Consider the following 15,305-nt stretch of genomic DNA (forward strand, 5'->3'; position numbering starts at 1 on the left):
CAAATTACATATTCAATAAAAATTTATACAAATACTTCATAAGAATACCAATGTATAGATATATTTAAAAATCTATCAAAACTGCTAAAACCATTGAAAATTTAAATGATTTTCTTAACATTTATTTTAAAGTAATTATTAGTTTTGATTCATATCATAAAATGATTTCTAACTTCACTAGCTGCTAGATATTCCTCTAGATATTGTCAACAACTTTTTCTCTTTAGGACTAGACGTAATTATTGATCTCCTAGATAACTTTTTTAGAATTAAATAATAAAATACAACCTATTTGTGCTTAATTCCCGATGCCCACATCACACTGAGGCTCAAACATAAGCAAAATCCACAAGACAGACAAGGACAGCTCGTAAGTAAGCAGAGGGCACCTCTCACATTATGACTTTGTGTTCAAGCATATGATGGAGAGAAAGTCCTCTAATGAAACATCAAGCCACCATAGCTTGTAGCACTGATCCTGCATATTGTGTATCTTCCATGCACTCAATGTCAATGGCTCTCATCTCATACACAAGAAAACCCAAACAGAAAAATGAATACAAAGGAATGAGATTTTGCTGGATAGGGTTGAGCTTTGGAGTGCCACCCACCATTGTAGTAGCTAAGATTTGTTCGCACTCCTAAGAACTAATGTTTGCACCCGTGGGAGCGATCTACTCCCAGATCACTGGGAGCAGCGATCTGCTCCCAGATGATTTAGGAATCATCATCGATTTGAATCTTTCTCTGTATTTTTGCATTGAATTTCAGATTCCCCAAAGGACTGTCAGAGGTTCCAATCCAAGCCTATTCTTTTCAAACAAAAGAAAACCATCTTTGTAATTAATTGAGAACTGGATAAATATTGATTGGTATCATGGAAAGAATTAACTTTCAACTCTGATCATGAATTCTTTTATTTTGCAGTGGATATTCTGTGGCCTCAGCCCTCTGTAATTCCGATCTTTCAATAAATAATAGGTATGTGACTGTCTTTGGCAAATCAGCTCTGTAGCAACTGGACTCTTTCGTATTCTCTGTGGTGTCCTCGGCACCAGGCCCAGTGTAATCACGCAACAGGTACTTTTAACTAAAGCAGTTTCTCAGATGTTCTCCTCCCACTGGAAGGCAGTTACGAATGACCAAGCTATTTTCCTTTATCACGGTCATATTTGCTGGGATTATAATAGACAGTGACTAGTATTCCCACTCTACTCCTACTGGTATCAGTCATGCCTACTGAGTTTGTTGCTAAAACCACTAGGATTCTCTTTCCTTCACGGTGCATATGGCTCTGGGGATTCAAGTTGTAAGAGCAGCACAATTTTCAGCCTTTGCCCGGCACTCTATTAAACTCAGGAGGATGGCCTCGTCGCTAATTTGTCCTGTACTAGGTCATGACAGAAAATAACCAGCTTGGTGTCACATACAGAGCCACGTATCTGAACTCAAACTCTCCCTGATTCACACAGGTCACAGCAACCAGACAATTAACCAGGTTACTCTTTGGTGGATCTTTACGGATGGGGCAATGACTACCTATATACGGAGATTCTTTGGAGACTCCTCACAAAGACTGATGAATGATCATTTTCATCCTGTGTCTTCATTCCCTTTCAAGGGACGATGGGGTCCATTTCAGTTTGATTTCCAAATTTTGACACATAATAATTAAAGCATTACTGCAGGTTGAAAATCAAGAGTTTGGATTCTGAGTCCTCGGTCTGCTCTTTTGGCCTGATAAATGGCTCATTCTTCTTTATTTACATGAATATATTCTGTCTTCTGGTTGCCAAGACATGTAGCCTTCAATGCCCTTTCTGGTCTGAATGTTTCCGTCCCCACAGAATTCGTATTTGGAAGTCCTAACCCCCAAAGTGATGGTATCAGGTGGCTGGCCCTTTGGGACTTGATTAAGGTGTGAAGATGGAGGCCTCACGAATGGAATTAGTGCCGTCATCAAAGAGTTCAGAGGTAAATGCCGCCCTCTCCTGCTGTATGATGATACAAGGAGAACTCTGCAGTGTGAGACCTGAAGCAGGCTCTCACCGGAACTGGACCACGCGGACACCCAGATCTTGGATTTCCAGACTCTAGAACTGTGAGCAATACATTTCTGCTCTTTACAAACTACCCAGTCTATGCTCTTTTGTTGAAGAAGCCCAAATAGTAAGACATGACCTGACCTATTGTGTCCTCAGAATACCTCGCAGAGGTCTGTAAAATACCTAAAGCGAGAGGCATCATCTTCCCCAACCCCGTTTCCTAGGCAGCTAGTCCAGTCCCTGTCATTTCAGGAGCTCAATCCATACTCATGAAGGGACCAGTGATGATAGTAATAGGAGAAGGAACAATACCAACATATATTAGTTAGATATGATATGAGAGGACGATAATCTACAGAGACTTTGGAAATTCTTCATGGTTCTACAAGGGAAGTGATAATGGAATATTGTGTGAGCTAGTTTTTTGAAGATCATTTGCAGGAATATTTTCTTCTTCAAGTTTGCATTTTCGATACTTAGAAGATCAGGGTGAGAACCATGGGCCTGGACGCAAATGGAAGAGTTGCTCTCCATTTTTTCTTCAGTCATCCTCAAGTACTTGCAAGGAGATGCCTGATCATACTTTCCTCGTCTCCCTCAGGCAATAAGGAAACAACTTGTGTCTACATTTGTGGATATTTTCCTCATAGGCTATGCCTTTGGGCATCAATTTGAATGCTTCTTTCCAACAGTCTATGATGCTGTGAACTCTGAGTGACATCCGTGTCATCTTCCCCAAGCTGAACTTGTGGAATGAGAATTTGGGTCTGATTGTGGGTTTCTTTGTTTTTTTTAATTTTCTGTATTTCAGCAAATGAACAATAAAAATACATGAAATCATAATACCACTGAGTCTGAGAATAAATATCCAAACTTGGCTGTTTTCTTTCTTTTAAGGCAGAACTACAGGATGAGATTTTTTTAACTTTTTATTTCATACTGGAGTATATTTGATTAACAATGCTGTGCTAGCCTCAGGTGTACAGCAAAGTGATTCAGCCATACACATTCATGCATCCATTCTTTCTCAACCTCTCCTCCCATCTAGGTTGCCACATAATATTGAGCAGAGTTCCCTGTGCTACACAGTAAGTCCCTGTTGGCCATCCATCCCAAATATAGCAGTGTGTACATGTCAGTCCCAAACTCCCCAACTATCCCTCCCCCACCCTTCCCCCCTGGTAACCATAAGTTTCTTCTGTTAGTCTGTGGGTCCGTTTCTGTATTGTAAATAAGTTCATTTGTATCATTTTTTTAAGATTCCACATATAAATGATATTTCTCTTTCTCTGTGGGTCAGATTGTTTTTTAATGAAGTGTTTGCAAGCAAGAACATTAGTTGTTCCCCTCCACCCCACCCAGAACTTCATTAGGACAAATAGTGTAAAGATGAAAAGTGGTCTTATGCACTGAACTTGTCTCCTCGTCTATTAATCATCCAATAATTTGCCAACTTCTTTGCAGTGAGATTTCCACGAGGATAAAATCCAGGCCATGTAATGTGAGCAGAAGTGCTCTTGCCCTGTATAGTCCTGGCCCTTGAAAACGTCCCATGTGATGCACCAGACTTTTTCCCTTTACCACTGAGTGGAATAGACTCAAATACTGCAGAAAAATTTGCAGTCACCTGTTGATGATGGAAAAATCCACAAAACGGGGGGTACCCATGTCCCCGAATCACTCTTTGGAGAGCAACTTAGAACATCCATCTGATCAGGAATGCCTGCCTTGTGTTCTTATACCAGGGAAAGATAAGATTCTATTATGATCAAATTCCTGACAGCATTCTGTTTACCCGTTACAGCAGTCAGCATTAAGTTAACTGACAAATATCTTTAACACCACACTATCCAGAAAACCTTTCTATACTTCATGTGTTGAAAATAGCAAATACCTCTGCCAAAACTTAAAGTGATCTTTTAAATTACGTTATAAAATTATTTATACAAGAAAAGAGATTGTGTTCTGTCAAAACCTTCTTTAAAATCATGATTTTCATTTCAGACATTTTTCAGCCTGTGAGGAAACACAAGTCGAGATTGCTTTGGACTTGAACACTAATGTAATTGAATGAGAAGTGTCACGAGTATAAAAAATATTCTGTATTTGTTGACATTTCTTTGAGGATTCTTACATAAGGGAAAGGCACCTTTTAATTTCCACTCTGACAACCTCCCAGGCACAGGGGCTGTATTCCTTTGCCTTCAGATAGACATGGATTCCATGGAAATACTCCCGGGCAGCACGTCCCAAATCTCGACAATCCAGATGGTCTTTTTTCATCTGCTCCAGTCGGTGCAGCCTCAGATGAAGGCTAGAGAGAAGTTTATCGAGGAGGGTGTTGCTCCAGGCAGCACGGCTGTCCTCCGTGGTGAAGAGGTTGAAGATCTGCTGGAGCATCAGACGGTGGTGACAGGTGCCTTGAGTCCCCTGGATTGGGGTGATATTCTCTCTTTTCCAAGGAAATTTGAAGTCGGTTCTGTCCTTTAGGCACCACTGAGAGGGGATCCTTTGCATCTGTTCCAAATGTTGGAAGACGTCCTTGTTTTCCTGGCTATGGCTTCTAGGCAAGTTCCAGCCAAGAGAGTAAGCAGGGATAGAGGAGAGCATCACTCCTGCCACTAGCAAATAGATCTGGGCCATTAAGAATGAGTGATTCACTAGACGGCCGCCAGGAGACGCGTGGGCACCGCCAAACAATTAGTGGGAAGCTTCCTTCCCTGGAACTGTGGACAGCGTCCTTCCCTAGGCGGCCGGTAGAGGGCGCAGGGCTTGTTTGGGAAACGCCGACTATTCAGTTTGCCTTCTGCAGCTCGAGAGACAGGGCGAAAAGTAGTCAGAGGCTGCTTTAATAATCAGCATAGGGCGCGAAACACCGTTTTCTCGGCGCTGAGTGTTGAAGAGGAAGCCTTGTCGCGGCCTCGCCAGAGACATTTTTGTCTGGCTGGGAACAAGAACCTTGCATTTTCAGGCTTCCCCTGAGTTTTGCGCTTTATTTTGTCACAGAAAGTTGAGCGAGGCAATTTTTGGGAAAGAAGCCTTTTTCTGAGCGGTCTGAGGTGGGGAATCAGAGCGATTCCTAGCCTCAGAGAAAGGGGAGCCGATTTCTCAGATTCGGGCTCGTTTCCGGCGCGAGACAGCGAAGGCCCATTGAAAGGGGAACGCGGCGGCGGCGATGGGACGACAGGACGGTGTTGGGGACGCCCTGAGGGGTGAGTCGGAGCGCGGCCACCACCGGGGCCGAGGACGCGGGAGCTGAGCGCCCGTGTAGATTCTCTGGGACTTCATGGTGTTTTTCAAGGATACAGCGTTAAAGTGAGGGAGAAAGTATTGAATATCTGAAAAGTAGGAATATTAAAAAAACTCACAGCCTTTTATTTTTTACATTTTAAAATTAATTTTATATTTAACTTAATTCATATCATATTTAAATTAAATATTTTAAATGTTTCATATTTTTATAAATTTATGTTAAAATATTTTCAATATTAAGCATAGAATATTAAAATGTATTTTCATATTAAAATATAGCATTTTATTAAACTTTACTTAAACTATATTGTCTTTATACTAAAGTAAGTATTTAATATAATTAATTATTTGTTTATTTATTTTAGGCTGGGTTCAGTCTTCATTGCGGTGGCTTCTCTTGTTGAGGAGCACAGGCTCAGTAGTAGCAGCACATGGACTTAGTTGCTCCACGGCATGTGGGATCTTCCTAGACCAGGGCTCGAACCCGTGTCCCCTGAGTTGGCAGGCGGATTCTTAACCACTGCGCCACCAGGGAAGCCCCAAGCATTGGGAAGCCCCAAGTATTTAATATAGTTTTACTTTTCTATCTTTAATGGAAGGCAACTCATTAATATTTTCAAGATTACTTTTTCACTTGTTTTTAATTGAGGGAATTACCATGTTTGACAATTTCTAATGACCCCGTGATAGTCTTAACTGATTTCTAACTCATGTTCCTGAAATGTCTTTCCCAGGACCTCACCTTGACTATAAGGTTAGAAAGAAGAGTTGGGGTGTACAAGCAGATTTCATTTACATCATGAAGGCTTACTTTGTAAGACTGTCAGGGCCATGCAAATGGAGGTCAACTTCATTACTTTACTTAAAATTTTTATATTTTGTTCCTCGTGCATATTTTGGTATTAATTTTCATTTTAAAATATTGCATTAAAACATCCTTTATCTTGATGACTTAGATTTGGTGCCTTCTTACCATTCGTGCTTTAGAGAAGTACTAGCTTAACGTCGCCCTAATGCTAACCCAGGAAATAGCTTTTGAATTAGAGTATTGTGCTGTTCCATGGCTGAAAATCTAGGAATGCTTTAATTCTCATCATCTCTCCCCCATATATATATTTCTTACCATTTTCCTGGTCTCTACAACATTATTTTAATGTCTTTTTTGAAAGGAAGAAAAAACCCTTTTGACTGCCTTCTTCTGATTTTCTCAACTCACACCCCCTTGGCTATGGTAACCACAAATCTGATCTTTTTCTCTGAGGTTATGTGTTTGTTTTTAAGGTACAATTTAATCTGTGTCTTAAAAATTAACACCAGAGGTGGTCTGAAACAAAATAAGGTGAGGAAAAGGACTATTTATCTCATTTATACTAGTCACAGAGCAGCCTTTTTTTTTTTTTTTCTTGGGGGCAGGAGGTCAAAACACTTTCTTAGATGCTGCAAAGAGCTTCAGCTGCCGTAGGATTTCTCTCTTTAATGTACGGGGCACTGCTCTAAGGGTGGAGACTAGGTCTCTACTCCTTCACAGGCCTACAGGCAATCCCTCTCCTACACTTTGCATTTGGGGGCCTCAACGTGCAGACCCCTGAGTGTTAAGGAACCTGTAGTCAGAGCTTCTCTTGGCTGGGCTGAGGGTGGACTATACAGGTTACCATTTGTTATATTAATACAAAAGGCTGCTATCATTCACTCTGTTCCAATTCTCAGCCTGTACTTTGCAAACTTTATTTTATTTGATCTAGGCAATGTCTTGTGTGACCACAACTAAAGGTGTCTCCATTTCTTAAAAGAGGAAATGAAAATCTGATGTCATTTAAATTCAGGAGCCCCAGATTTTTGTCAGAGTGGAGCCTTCTGCTGCTCCCAGGCCCTCCCCTTCATCAGCTCTGAGCACTGGCCCTCAGCTGCACTGAGCACGTGGTGCTTCCTTCATCCTAATCCTGCCTCGAAAGTCTGTCCTCCCTGCTCCCTGGAGGGCAGTCACCATCCCTGCCTCACTTTCCTGGAATCCACATTGCCAAGCGCATTGTCACATATATATGCAGTCAAAACATTTCTGGTGACAGAATGAAGAGAACTGCATGAATTCACCCTTGCTGTTCATTTTTATGTCACCATTATCTGTAAACTGTCAGAAAATGTGAGCTATGGTCCTGTAAAGAAATGTGGACGAATTTAAATCTAATGTACGAGTCCCTTTAGAGGAGAATGCAGAGAGGTGAGGCTAGTTGTATTTTGGTGCAATTTAAGAAGTGGCAAAATAGAGTACAGGGTCAAACCTCTAAGTATTCGTATTAGAACTGAAAAAGAGATATATTGAGACTCAGGTTTTTATTTCAACCTTGGGTCTCATTTAGATGAATACATCCTATTGGACTGATACTCTTTCATGTTCCAGGAGTGTGTTTAATGTCCAGTGTAATAAAAGAATTGAAGTTGTGACATTCCATGTTGCCCATAAATGGCTTATTTAAGAATCTCATTTGCAGGCAGGTACTCAGAGCAGCTGGATACAGGCTCCCACAGCCAGACACCTGCATCACCAGGCTCACCGGGGCCTGCCACCCTCCTCACTGAGGACACCCAGGATGATGTTCTCCAGCTCTGTGTGCACCCTTAGCTGTCACCTGGCCCAGAACCACAGCCTGCCAAAGCAGGAGACCCTCACAGTCCTGCCCCTAACAGGGAGAATCTTCTTTGTTTTCCTGCCTGAAGGACAAGAAGGTTTTCAGGTTCCATCAGCACCAGCTGGCTGACAGCCAGCTCCAAAACGCTCAGGCCGCCTCATTCTCCATGAGACGATACAGCACTTCTCCATCGTCTTCAGCACAAACAGCTGAAATTCCTCAGTGGGCTTGATCAACAGTGGGCAGATCTGGAGACTAGTTTGGTGCAGGAGATGGAGAGGAAAAGACCCTGCTGGGCAATGAGGACTCCAGCCTGACTTTGAAGAACTTCCAAAGGACCAGGCTCGATCTGAAAAGAAAGTCCACAGCCGCTGTGCCCAGGACAATATGAGAGTGGCAGTTAAGGCGTGAAAATCAGAGTGTGCTTTCCCTGTATGTTCAACCTCAGAGAACCCAGGAGTGGGAAAAGGAGACCTGGACCCAATCTTCTACAATGGAGTCTTCTCTGCTTAGAGGTGGCCTCTAGCGCGTCAATATTCACTCAGATCAATGACTTTTCTTCTGATTCAGCTGTAAATGCATCGAGTCATCTCAGCACATTGTTTTTCAACAGTAAGTGGAAACAATACTTTTGAATGGGGAGAAAATTTATTTTTAATTTGTAATAATTAGAATTTATTTCTCTATGATGATTTTTATATTTACCACATTTATTCTTCATATTATGATATGGTCAGCTTTGTGTCTTGTTTTCCTTTGCTTTGGGGGTGCAAAAGGTATATTTTAAGTGTTAGGTTTAACTCATACTCTTAAAGAAAATCAGAGTGTCCTTAAACCTTTAATCTGCCTAAAAATCCAAAAGGAACATAAATAGTTTTATTCATTTCATTGGTTCTTAAAATATTTTGAAGTATCTCTGCTTTCGGGATTTTACTTGTGTTTTTTAATATATTGGTAGATAAGACAAAGATATTACTTTCTTAATGGAGCACTCTGTCAGAGAAGACAGGCCTTAAAGAGTAAAAAATTAGCTTGAAACCCTTTCTAGGTTATGAAGGAGATGCACAAGGCATTATGACAGGTTATAGCCGCTGGAGCTATTCTCTTTTACTTGTTCTTTCTTGGAGAAAGCATGTCTAATGGTTGCTGATTCAGTTTCAGCAGTTGCATGATCAATGAACTGTGAAATATATTATAGAGTCATGGAATTTAAACTTCAACAAAGAAGTGTGACTATCCCTTTTATTGTTGGCACTGTGGTGGGTGCCAGGTGCAATGAAAATAGGAGACACATTGCCCGCTGTCACAGAGCTTGCAGTCTGGTGGGGATATGGGTAACTAGGTGTTCAATGAAAGGAATGCTAATGCTGTGACAGGGAAAGTACAGGTTCTTGGGAGTATGTGGGCTTGCATGGATCAGGGAAAGCTTCTGCAAGAGCTCTGCAAGAGCAAGCTCTGCAAGAGCAAGGGGCCTGCAGGGGTTTGCCAGGTAATTGCATGATGGTCAAGTTTGGCCATGTATGGAGATCATCTAGGGTAGCAGGTAAATATGAGGGTTTGGAGCTAATGACATTTGTTTGGAGATGTGACTCTGGGTAAAGACATGCATATGGAAGTCAACAGTCATAGAGAGGACGTTTGGAACTATTTGGGAGGTTGAGACTATATGTGCAGAGAGGATGAAGTGCGGGACTAGCATAGATCTTTGAGGAACACCAATTCCCTAAGATGAGAGTGTGGAGTCAACAAAGGAAGGAGAGAAGGAGGGGCAGAAAAGCAGAGGATGGTGGTGACACGGAGACCAGATGAGCGTCAGACTTTAAAATGGCGGGTATAATAACAAGTATGTGATGCTTCGGACATGTCAGCCAAGGCTGCTTCACGTTGATCTCTAACCTCAGTAAGATGTAGCTTATTGGCAATATCTTATGACCTAGTAAGTATCTTAAGAAATTAATCTCAATTTTCAAGATATTTTTTTCCTCTCATTTGTTTTAAGCAAGGGTGTTAGAAGACCCTTAAGGCTTCATAGATTAAGCATTCAGCTTTATGTATATAATCAGTGGTTTTCATTGGACAGTTTTATTCACTACTTGAAAATGTCATTTTATGTGGATAAGTTGCATAAAAATTTGTAATCTGCATCAAAATGCTTTTAATTTCAGCATGGTGTAAATTTAAACTTAATATATTACTTTCTACTTAATATTGGTAAATATCTTCCGTGCCAATGCACTGACTGCATTTTGTTTTGATGCCCACTAGAGATCCATAGGTATTTGTAATCTAGTGTTTGGTACATCTGTGGAATATTGCATTTGCTAGTAGAATTTAAAAATGTGTTTGTATGCTTTGCACAATACTTAAAATGATGATCCTATTTTAATTCACAGAGGTAGAATTTTTGCATAACAAAATTATGAGCTCAGTAAGGCACAAATATGGCATTATATCAGTATCTTTTGGGGACTTCCCTGGCGGTCCAGTGGTTAAGACTTCTCCTTCCAGTGCAGGGGGTGTGAATTCTATCCCTCGTTGGGGAGCTAAGATCCCACATGCCTCAGGGCCAAAGAACGAAAACATAAAAAAAAACAGAAGCAATATTGTAACAAATTCAATAAAGACTTTAAAAATGGTCCACATCAAAGAAAATCTTAAAACAATATGTATCTTTTGAGTGGACATGAAATAATGGCTTTTACTCCTTTGTGCATACCTGTCACAATAACAACTATCATTGCTATGTTTAATATATCCCTGGTGCTTAAAATAATCTGCTCACTTAAGATAACTTTATGACTTGTTATATTCTCATGATATAGAGCATATAACATGCGATGGTATGTTGAATGGAATATAGTAGTCTCATTATCCCTATTCTAAAGCTGAGAAAAGTGTACTATAGGAAAAAGAAAACAATTGCCCTAAATCATGCATGAAGCCGAAGGAAGGCTAAGGAGATGCCGAGCTAATAAATTTACTGGTCACCTGAGAAGACAAGAGTTACCCACAAGAGAAGATGCAGCAAGACTGTCATTTTCAAACAGTTTTACTGGCACAACTATGTTAAGCTTATTACACTTATCACTTTTATTCACAACTCTGAGGACCAATGATGTCCCTAACAGTGTGCAGGTTACTGGGTGGGAATAAGAAGTGTAGCTGGAGAGTGAGCTGAGTGCTATGGTACCTGATGTAGATGGAGATCTCTTTCCTAAGCCTGATAAGACTATGCTGTTCCACTCCCAGGTTTGCGAAGACCCTATACTGCACTGCCTCCCCTTTGGCCTCCTCTTGTCCCTGCTTGCTCAACCACAAACATGGCCAGGGGTTCTGCATCCCTGCTGCTCCAGAGCCTGTCCCATGAGAAAGGAAAGGCGAAAAGTCCTCAGCTGTACACTTTCATTAAGGCTAAATTGAGAACTGGGGAGCTGAGCTGCTTTGCCCAGCCTTCATCAGGACGCAAGAAGGCCTTGGAGTTAGTTGAAAGTTATTCTCCATCAAAATATTTGGAGTCCTCTGGTTTGTTCCATTTCCTTCTGAACTTGAGACCTCAGGAATGCCAAATTCCAGTGCTGTTTTGGGGAATATGTGAAGTTTCTTGTCTCTGTTCCTAGAGGCTGATTGGGACATTTGGGAATCTATGTGCCTGAGTAACCCCAAACATTCCCACCCACGGCTGTTTACAGATCAGTATCATGCTGGAGAAGGGGAAGGACTGGGAAGTCCAGTTCCTGAGACTCGTTCTTTAATGGATTTTCTCAATTTTTAAAGCCCCTCAGCGTTTGTCAAGTTCCTATGCTTTTGTATTTGCTTTGTGAAGGGCTGTATTCATCATGACACAAATGAAGGCGGCTGAGATGGTAGAGGGTGTGCCAGGCCACTGTCAGACTCCCTCCCTAACCTTCTTCTGCCTCAAACACTCAAAGTCAGCTCTCAATCAGAACTGGAGAGCCTCTTCTTTTCTCTAAACCCAGCTCCTGGACTACTGCATCCTTCCCCCAAATGCAGCAGAGACAAAAGAAAACACTCTTTTTTAGAAGAAACAATTTACTTGTGAAGAATGAACTTTGCTGTTTTTGAGAGAGACCATTTTGTTTTCAGAAGATGCCTTACCCCAAGGCTTCCTTCCATATTCTGTTCCCAATGGGACTCCCTCGTGTCAACCTCTTGCTGGACTAGGACCCTGGAATTCCACAGGGCCAGCTAGCAAGAGGGATGCCTGAGATAACAGAAGATATGAATCACCTTTCTGAAGAGAGGGTGGGGCTGGTGTCACATGAGTGCCTTTCAGGTGAGCTCTGCAAACCAAAAATAGGAGCCTGGGTGTGTCTAGTGAGAGTGGAAGCAAAGAGAGAGTGGAACGTGCTGAGTAGACTGTTCTACTGGGAAGAGATTCTTTCGAGATTAATGTGCAGGAACTAGAATTCGAGGTCGGAGGTTCATTGACATTAATAGTAGGGTCCATGTGTGTAGAGCGGCGTCATTTCAAAGCTCTTTCACACACATTGCCCCAGGCCATCATCACAACAATCCTGGACTCTCCCAGACACAAGACTATGAAACTTAGGGAGGTTAAGTTGTCTGAGTCATTACCCAAAATTTTGCCACCAAAACAGTCATTGTTCCACCACGTCTCACACTGTCACTTGATGGGTAAGTGCCATGGCCCAGCTTTCACATGGACGAGCAGAGCGTGGGTTAGAAGTGTCCCAGGTCCTGACTTTTTTGCTTTCTAGCTCTGAGTCTCTCCTCTGGGGGGCCATTATTTTCTGAGAGTACAGGCTCTAGGAGGTGACATTGCCAGCAATTATAGACCTGGGACTGTATGGAGAAGAGAACTAAGATCAAACCCGGGAGAGCCCAGGATTAGAGAGCAGAACCTTACCTTTCATGGCTCCTGCTTTTTTCTTCCTTATTCTGTGTTGCTGCTGAAAGCCCAAAAAATGAAAGAGTTCAGAAGCTATTTTGTGCCTATCTCATACTAAAGAAGCAACAAACATTATTAATGAAAAATGTTTGTGACTTTTTACATTATTTGAGGTCTCTGTTATTTCCATATTATTCATTTTTAAAGTAGATCTAAGTATTTTCTACTGATCCCTCTTTCTCAAATAATTTTTACTAATTCCCAGAAAATCTTTCAGAAGTATAATACACAAGGACTTCCCTGGTGGCAGAGTGGTTAAGAATCCACCTGCCAATGCAGGGGACACGAGTTCAAGCCGTGGTCCGGGAAGATCCCACGAGTTGCGGAGCAACTAAGCCCGTGTGCCACAACTACTGAAGCCCGCGTGCCTAGAGTCCATGCTTCGTGACAAGAGAAGCCACCGCAGTGAGAAGCCTGCGCACCGCAAGGAAGAGTAGCCCCCACGAAGTAGCCGCAACGAAGACCCAATGCAGCCAAAAATAAAATGTAAATAAATAAATAAATTTATTTTTTTAAAAAAGAAGTATAATACACAGAAATTGCAAGTATCTTCAACATACAGCACAGGGAAATTTCACACACTGAATACATTGTGAAAGTAGCACCCAAGTTAAACGTAATAGATTTTGCCCAGGACCTAGCATGTTTCTTATGTTGCCTTCCAGTCGCTACCTCAGAGTAGCTCTCCTTCTCCTCCCCGATGGTAGCCACTCTGTGACTCTAACAGTCCTGATTATTTCTGACATACACACTTGTATGCCTCTTGTGTATATTTACTCATTGAATCCTGAGAATAATCCTATGAAAAAATACTACTATTGTCCCCATATTAAAGATGAGGAAAGTAGGGAGCTTAGTGTTTGTGTTATTTGTCAAGGTCACACTGCTATTCATAGCAGAGCTGGGATCCAGTGTCATGAACCCTGGCTCCTTCTCAGAGGTTTTGAAAATCCTAGAGCTCTCCTTTCACTTGTGCTCTCTTCCTGTGGCTTTCACTCTAACAGAAACCTTGAAGCTGGAAACCTGCACAGAACCAGAGCAGCTGTGTAGCTGGTCAGTGAGTTGGAGGGACTGAAGGTATGTGTAAGGGATGAATGGTTCAGTAAAGCAGGACCGGGGAGAAGGTGGGAGGAAGGTGCCAGGATTGGCCAGTCAACACCATATGTCACCAGCTTCCCTCGAGGAGATGACTCCTTCCCACAGGTATTTGCACCGACCACTCTTTCCTGGTGGTATCAATCAGTTACACCTATGACATCAGGACTAACCATTCTCCATAATTTCCAGGACTTCCCTCAATTCCATGGAATTCCACCTTTTGACAAGCATTTCCTGCAATGAAAGTGGTAGGACTGTTCCAAAGGACAAAATGGACAAATACTAGTCTGAAATAAATTTACATAGAAAAAAATAAGAATGTAGGTTTCAGAACTTAAAAAACTCAAGAAGTTTTCTCTCATAAGAATTTAATAAATAAAACAAAATGCAAATTTAATGAAATGGAAAGGTGAATATTTTCTAAATTTTAATACAATGTAAGTATAAATATATTTATATGAAAATATAAAAATAAGATACATAAATAAATAAATAAACAAATAAACAGAATAAATAAATAACAGGGTAGTCATTGCTTAGGGACTGATGCCCCTGAAGCTGAATAATTTTAACATATACTTGCTTATTACTACTGACAAAGTATTAGCTGAATTAATACAATAAATTCTGTGATTAAAATTGAAATAAGAGCCTTCTGAAATGACTAAAGACATGTGTGCAAGGGTGATAGGGCATCTTAGTCAATGAGAAACATTTCAAGGTGACCCCAGGTCTCCATCCATAGTTCTTATCCTTTCTTGCAAGTTGGTTGATGAAGACAGGGATCTCATGATTTCCACTCTGACAATTTCCCAGGCACAGTCACTGTATTTCTTCTCTTTCAGGTAGAGATGGATTCCCTGGAAGTACCTCTTCACGGCCAGTGTAGGGCCTGTCACTCCCAGGGCAGTTTCTTCATCTCCCATCGCCTGCACCAAGCAGCCGTCCAGGTCCTCCAGCTGCTGATGGAGTTCAGTGCGGAGTTTGTCCAGGAGGGAGGTGTCCCAGGCAGCAGGGGAGCGCTCTGTGTGGAAGAGGCGGAAGGTCTGCTGGAGCATCTCGTGGAGGACAGAGGTGGCCTGGGCCTTCGGGAGCTGGCTGTCATCCACCATGTCCTGGGGGAAACCGAAGTCTTTTCTGTCCTTCAGACAGAAGCGAGGGGAGATTCTCTGCATCTGGCCCAGAAGCATGAAGTTCTTCTTGCTAATCCACACGTGGTTCTGAGACAGGTCGCAACCCAGAGATCCACCAGGGCCGTAGCTGAACATCACCAGGGCGGTCAGTAGAGAGAGCACGAAGGCCATGGGGCAAATGAGGCTGCTGCTGGCCTGGCTGAGACGGGCGTCTGGGGGA

At 41.9% G+C, this 15,305-nt stretch overlaps 2 protein-coding genes and 2 long non-coding RNA genes across 5 annotated transcripts in view; 2 read left to right on the plus strand and 2 right to left on the minus strand.

Annotated features, from left to right (window-relative positions):
• LOC114884657 overlaps nt 1-15,305 on the plus strand; it is a 33,968-nt gene that overhangs the window by 4,006 nt on the left and 14,657 nt on the right. The window lies entirely within an intron of this gene.
• On the minus strand, nt 4,176-4,688 carry LOC114884653 (interferon alpha-13-like). Its single transcript, XM_029203759.1, has one exon. The coding sequence runs from the start codon at nt 4,686-4,688 to the stop codon at nt 4,176-4,178; it is 513 nt and encodes a 170-aa protein (XP_029059592.1).
• LOC114884658 lies at nt 4,895-13,306 on the plus strand. 2 transcript variants are annotated; one of them, XR_003790878.1, is made up of 3 exons: nt 4,895-5,257; nt 7,787-8,536; nt 11,174-13,306. It is a non-coding gene; the product is annotated as an uncharacterized LOC114884658 (long non-coding RNA). The 2 variants fall into 2 exon arrangements; XR_003790877.1 differs by having other exon boundaries at nt 13,060-13,270.
• On the minus strand, nt 14,444-15,298 carry LOC114884656 (interferon omega-1-like). The gene has a single exon (XM_029203762.1). The coding sequence runs from the start codon at nt 15,254-15,256 to the stop codon at nt 14,669-14,671; it is 588 nt and encodes a 195-aa protein (XP_029059595.1). The 5' UTR covers nt 15,257-15,298; the 3' UTR covers nt 14,444-14,668.

Source organism: Monodon monoceros, unplaced genomic scaffold (genome assembly GCF_005190385.1).
Source record: "Monodon monoceros isolate NGI ecotype Baffin Bay Population unplaced genomic scaffold, NGI_Narwhal_1 Super_Scaffold_5, whole genome shotgun sequence".
NCBI classification, from domain to species: domain Eukaryota; kingdom Metazoa; phylum Chordata; class Mammalia; order Artiodactyla; family Monodontidae; genus Monodon; species Monodon monoceros.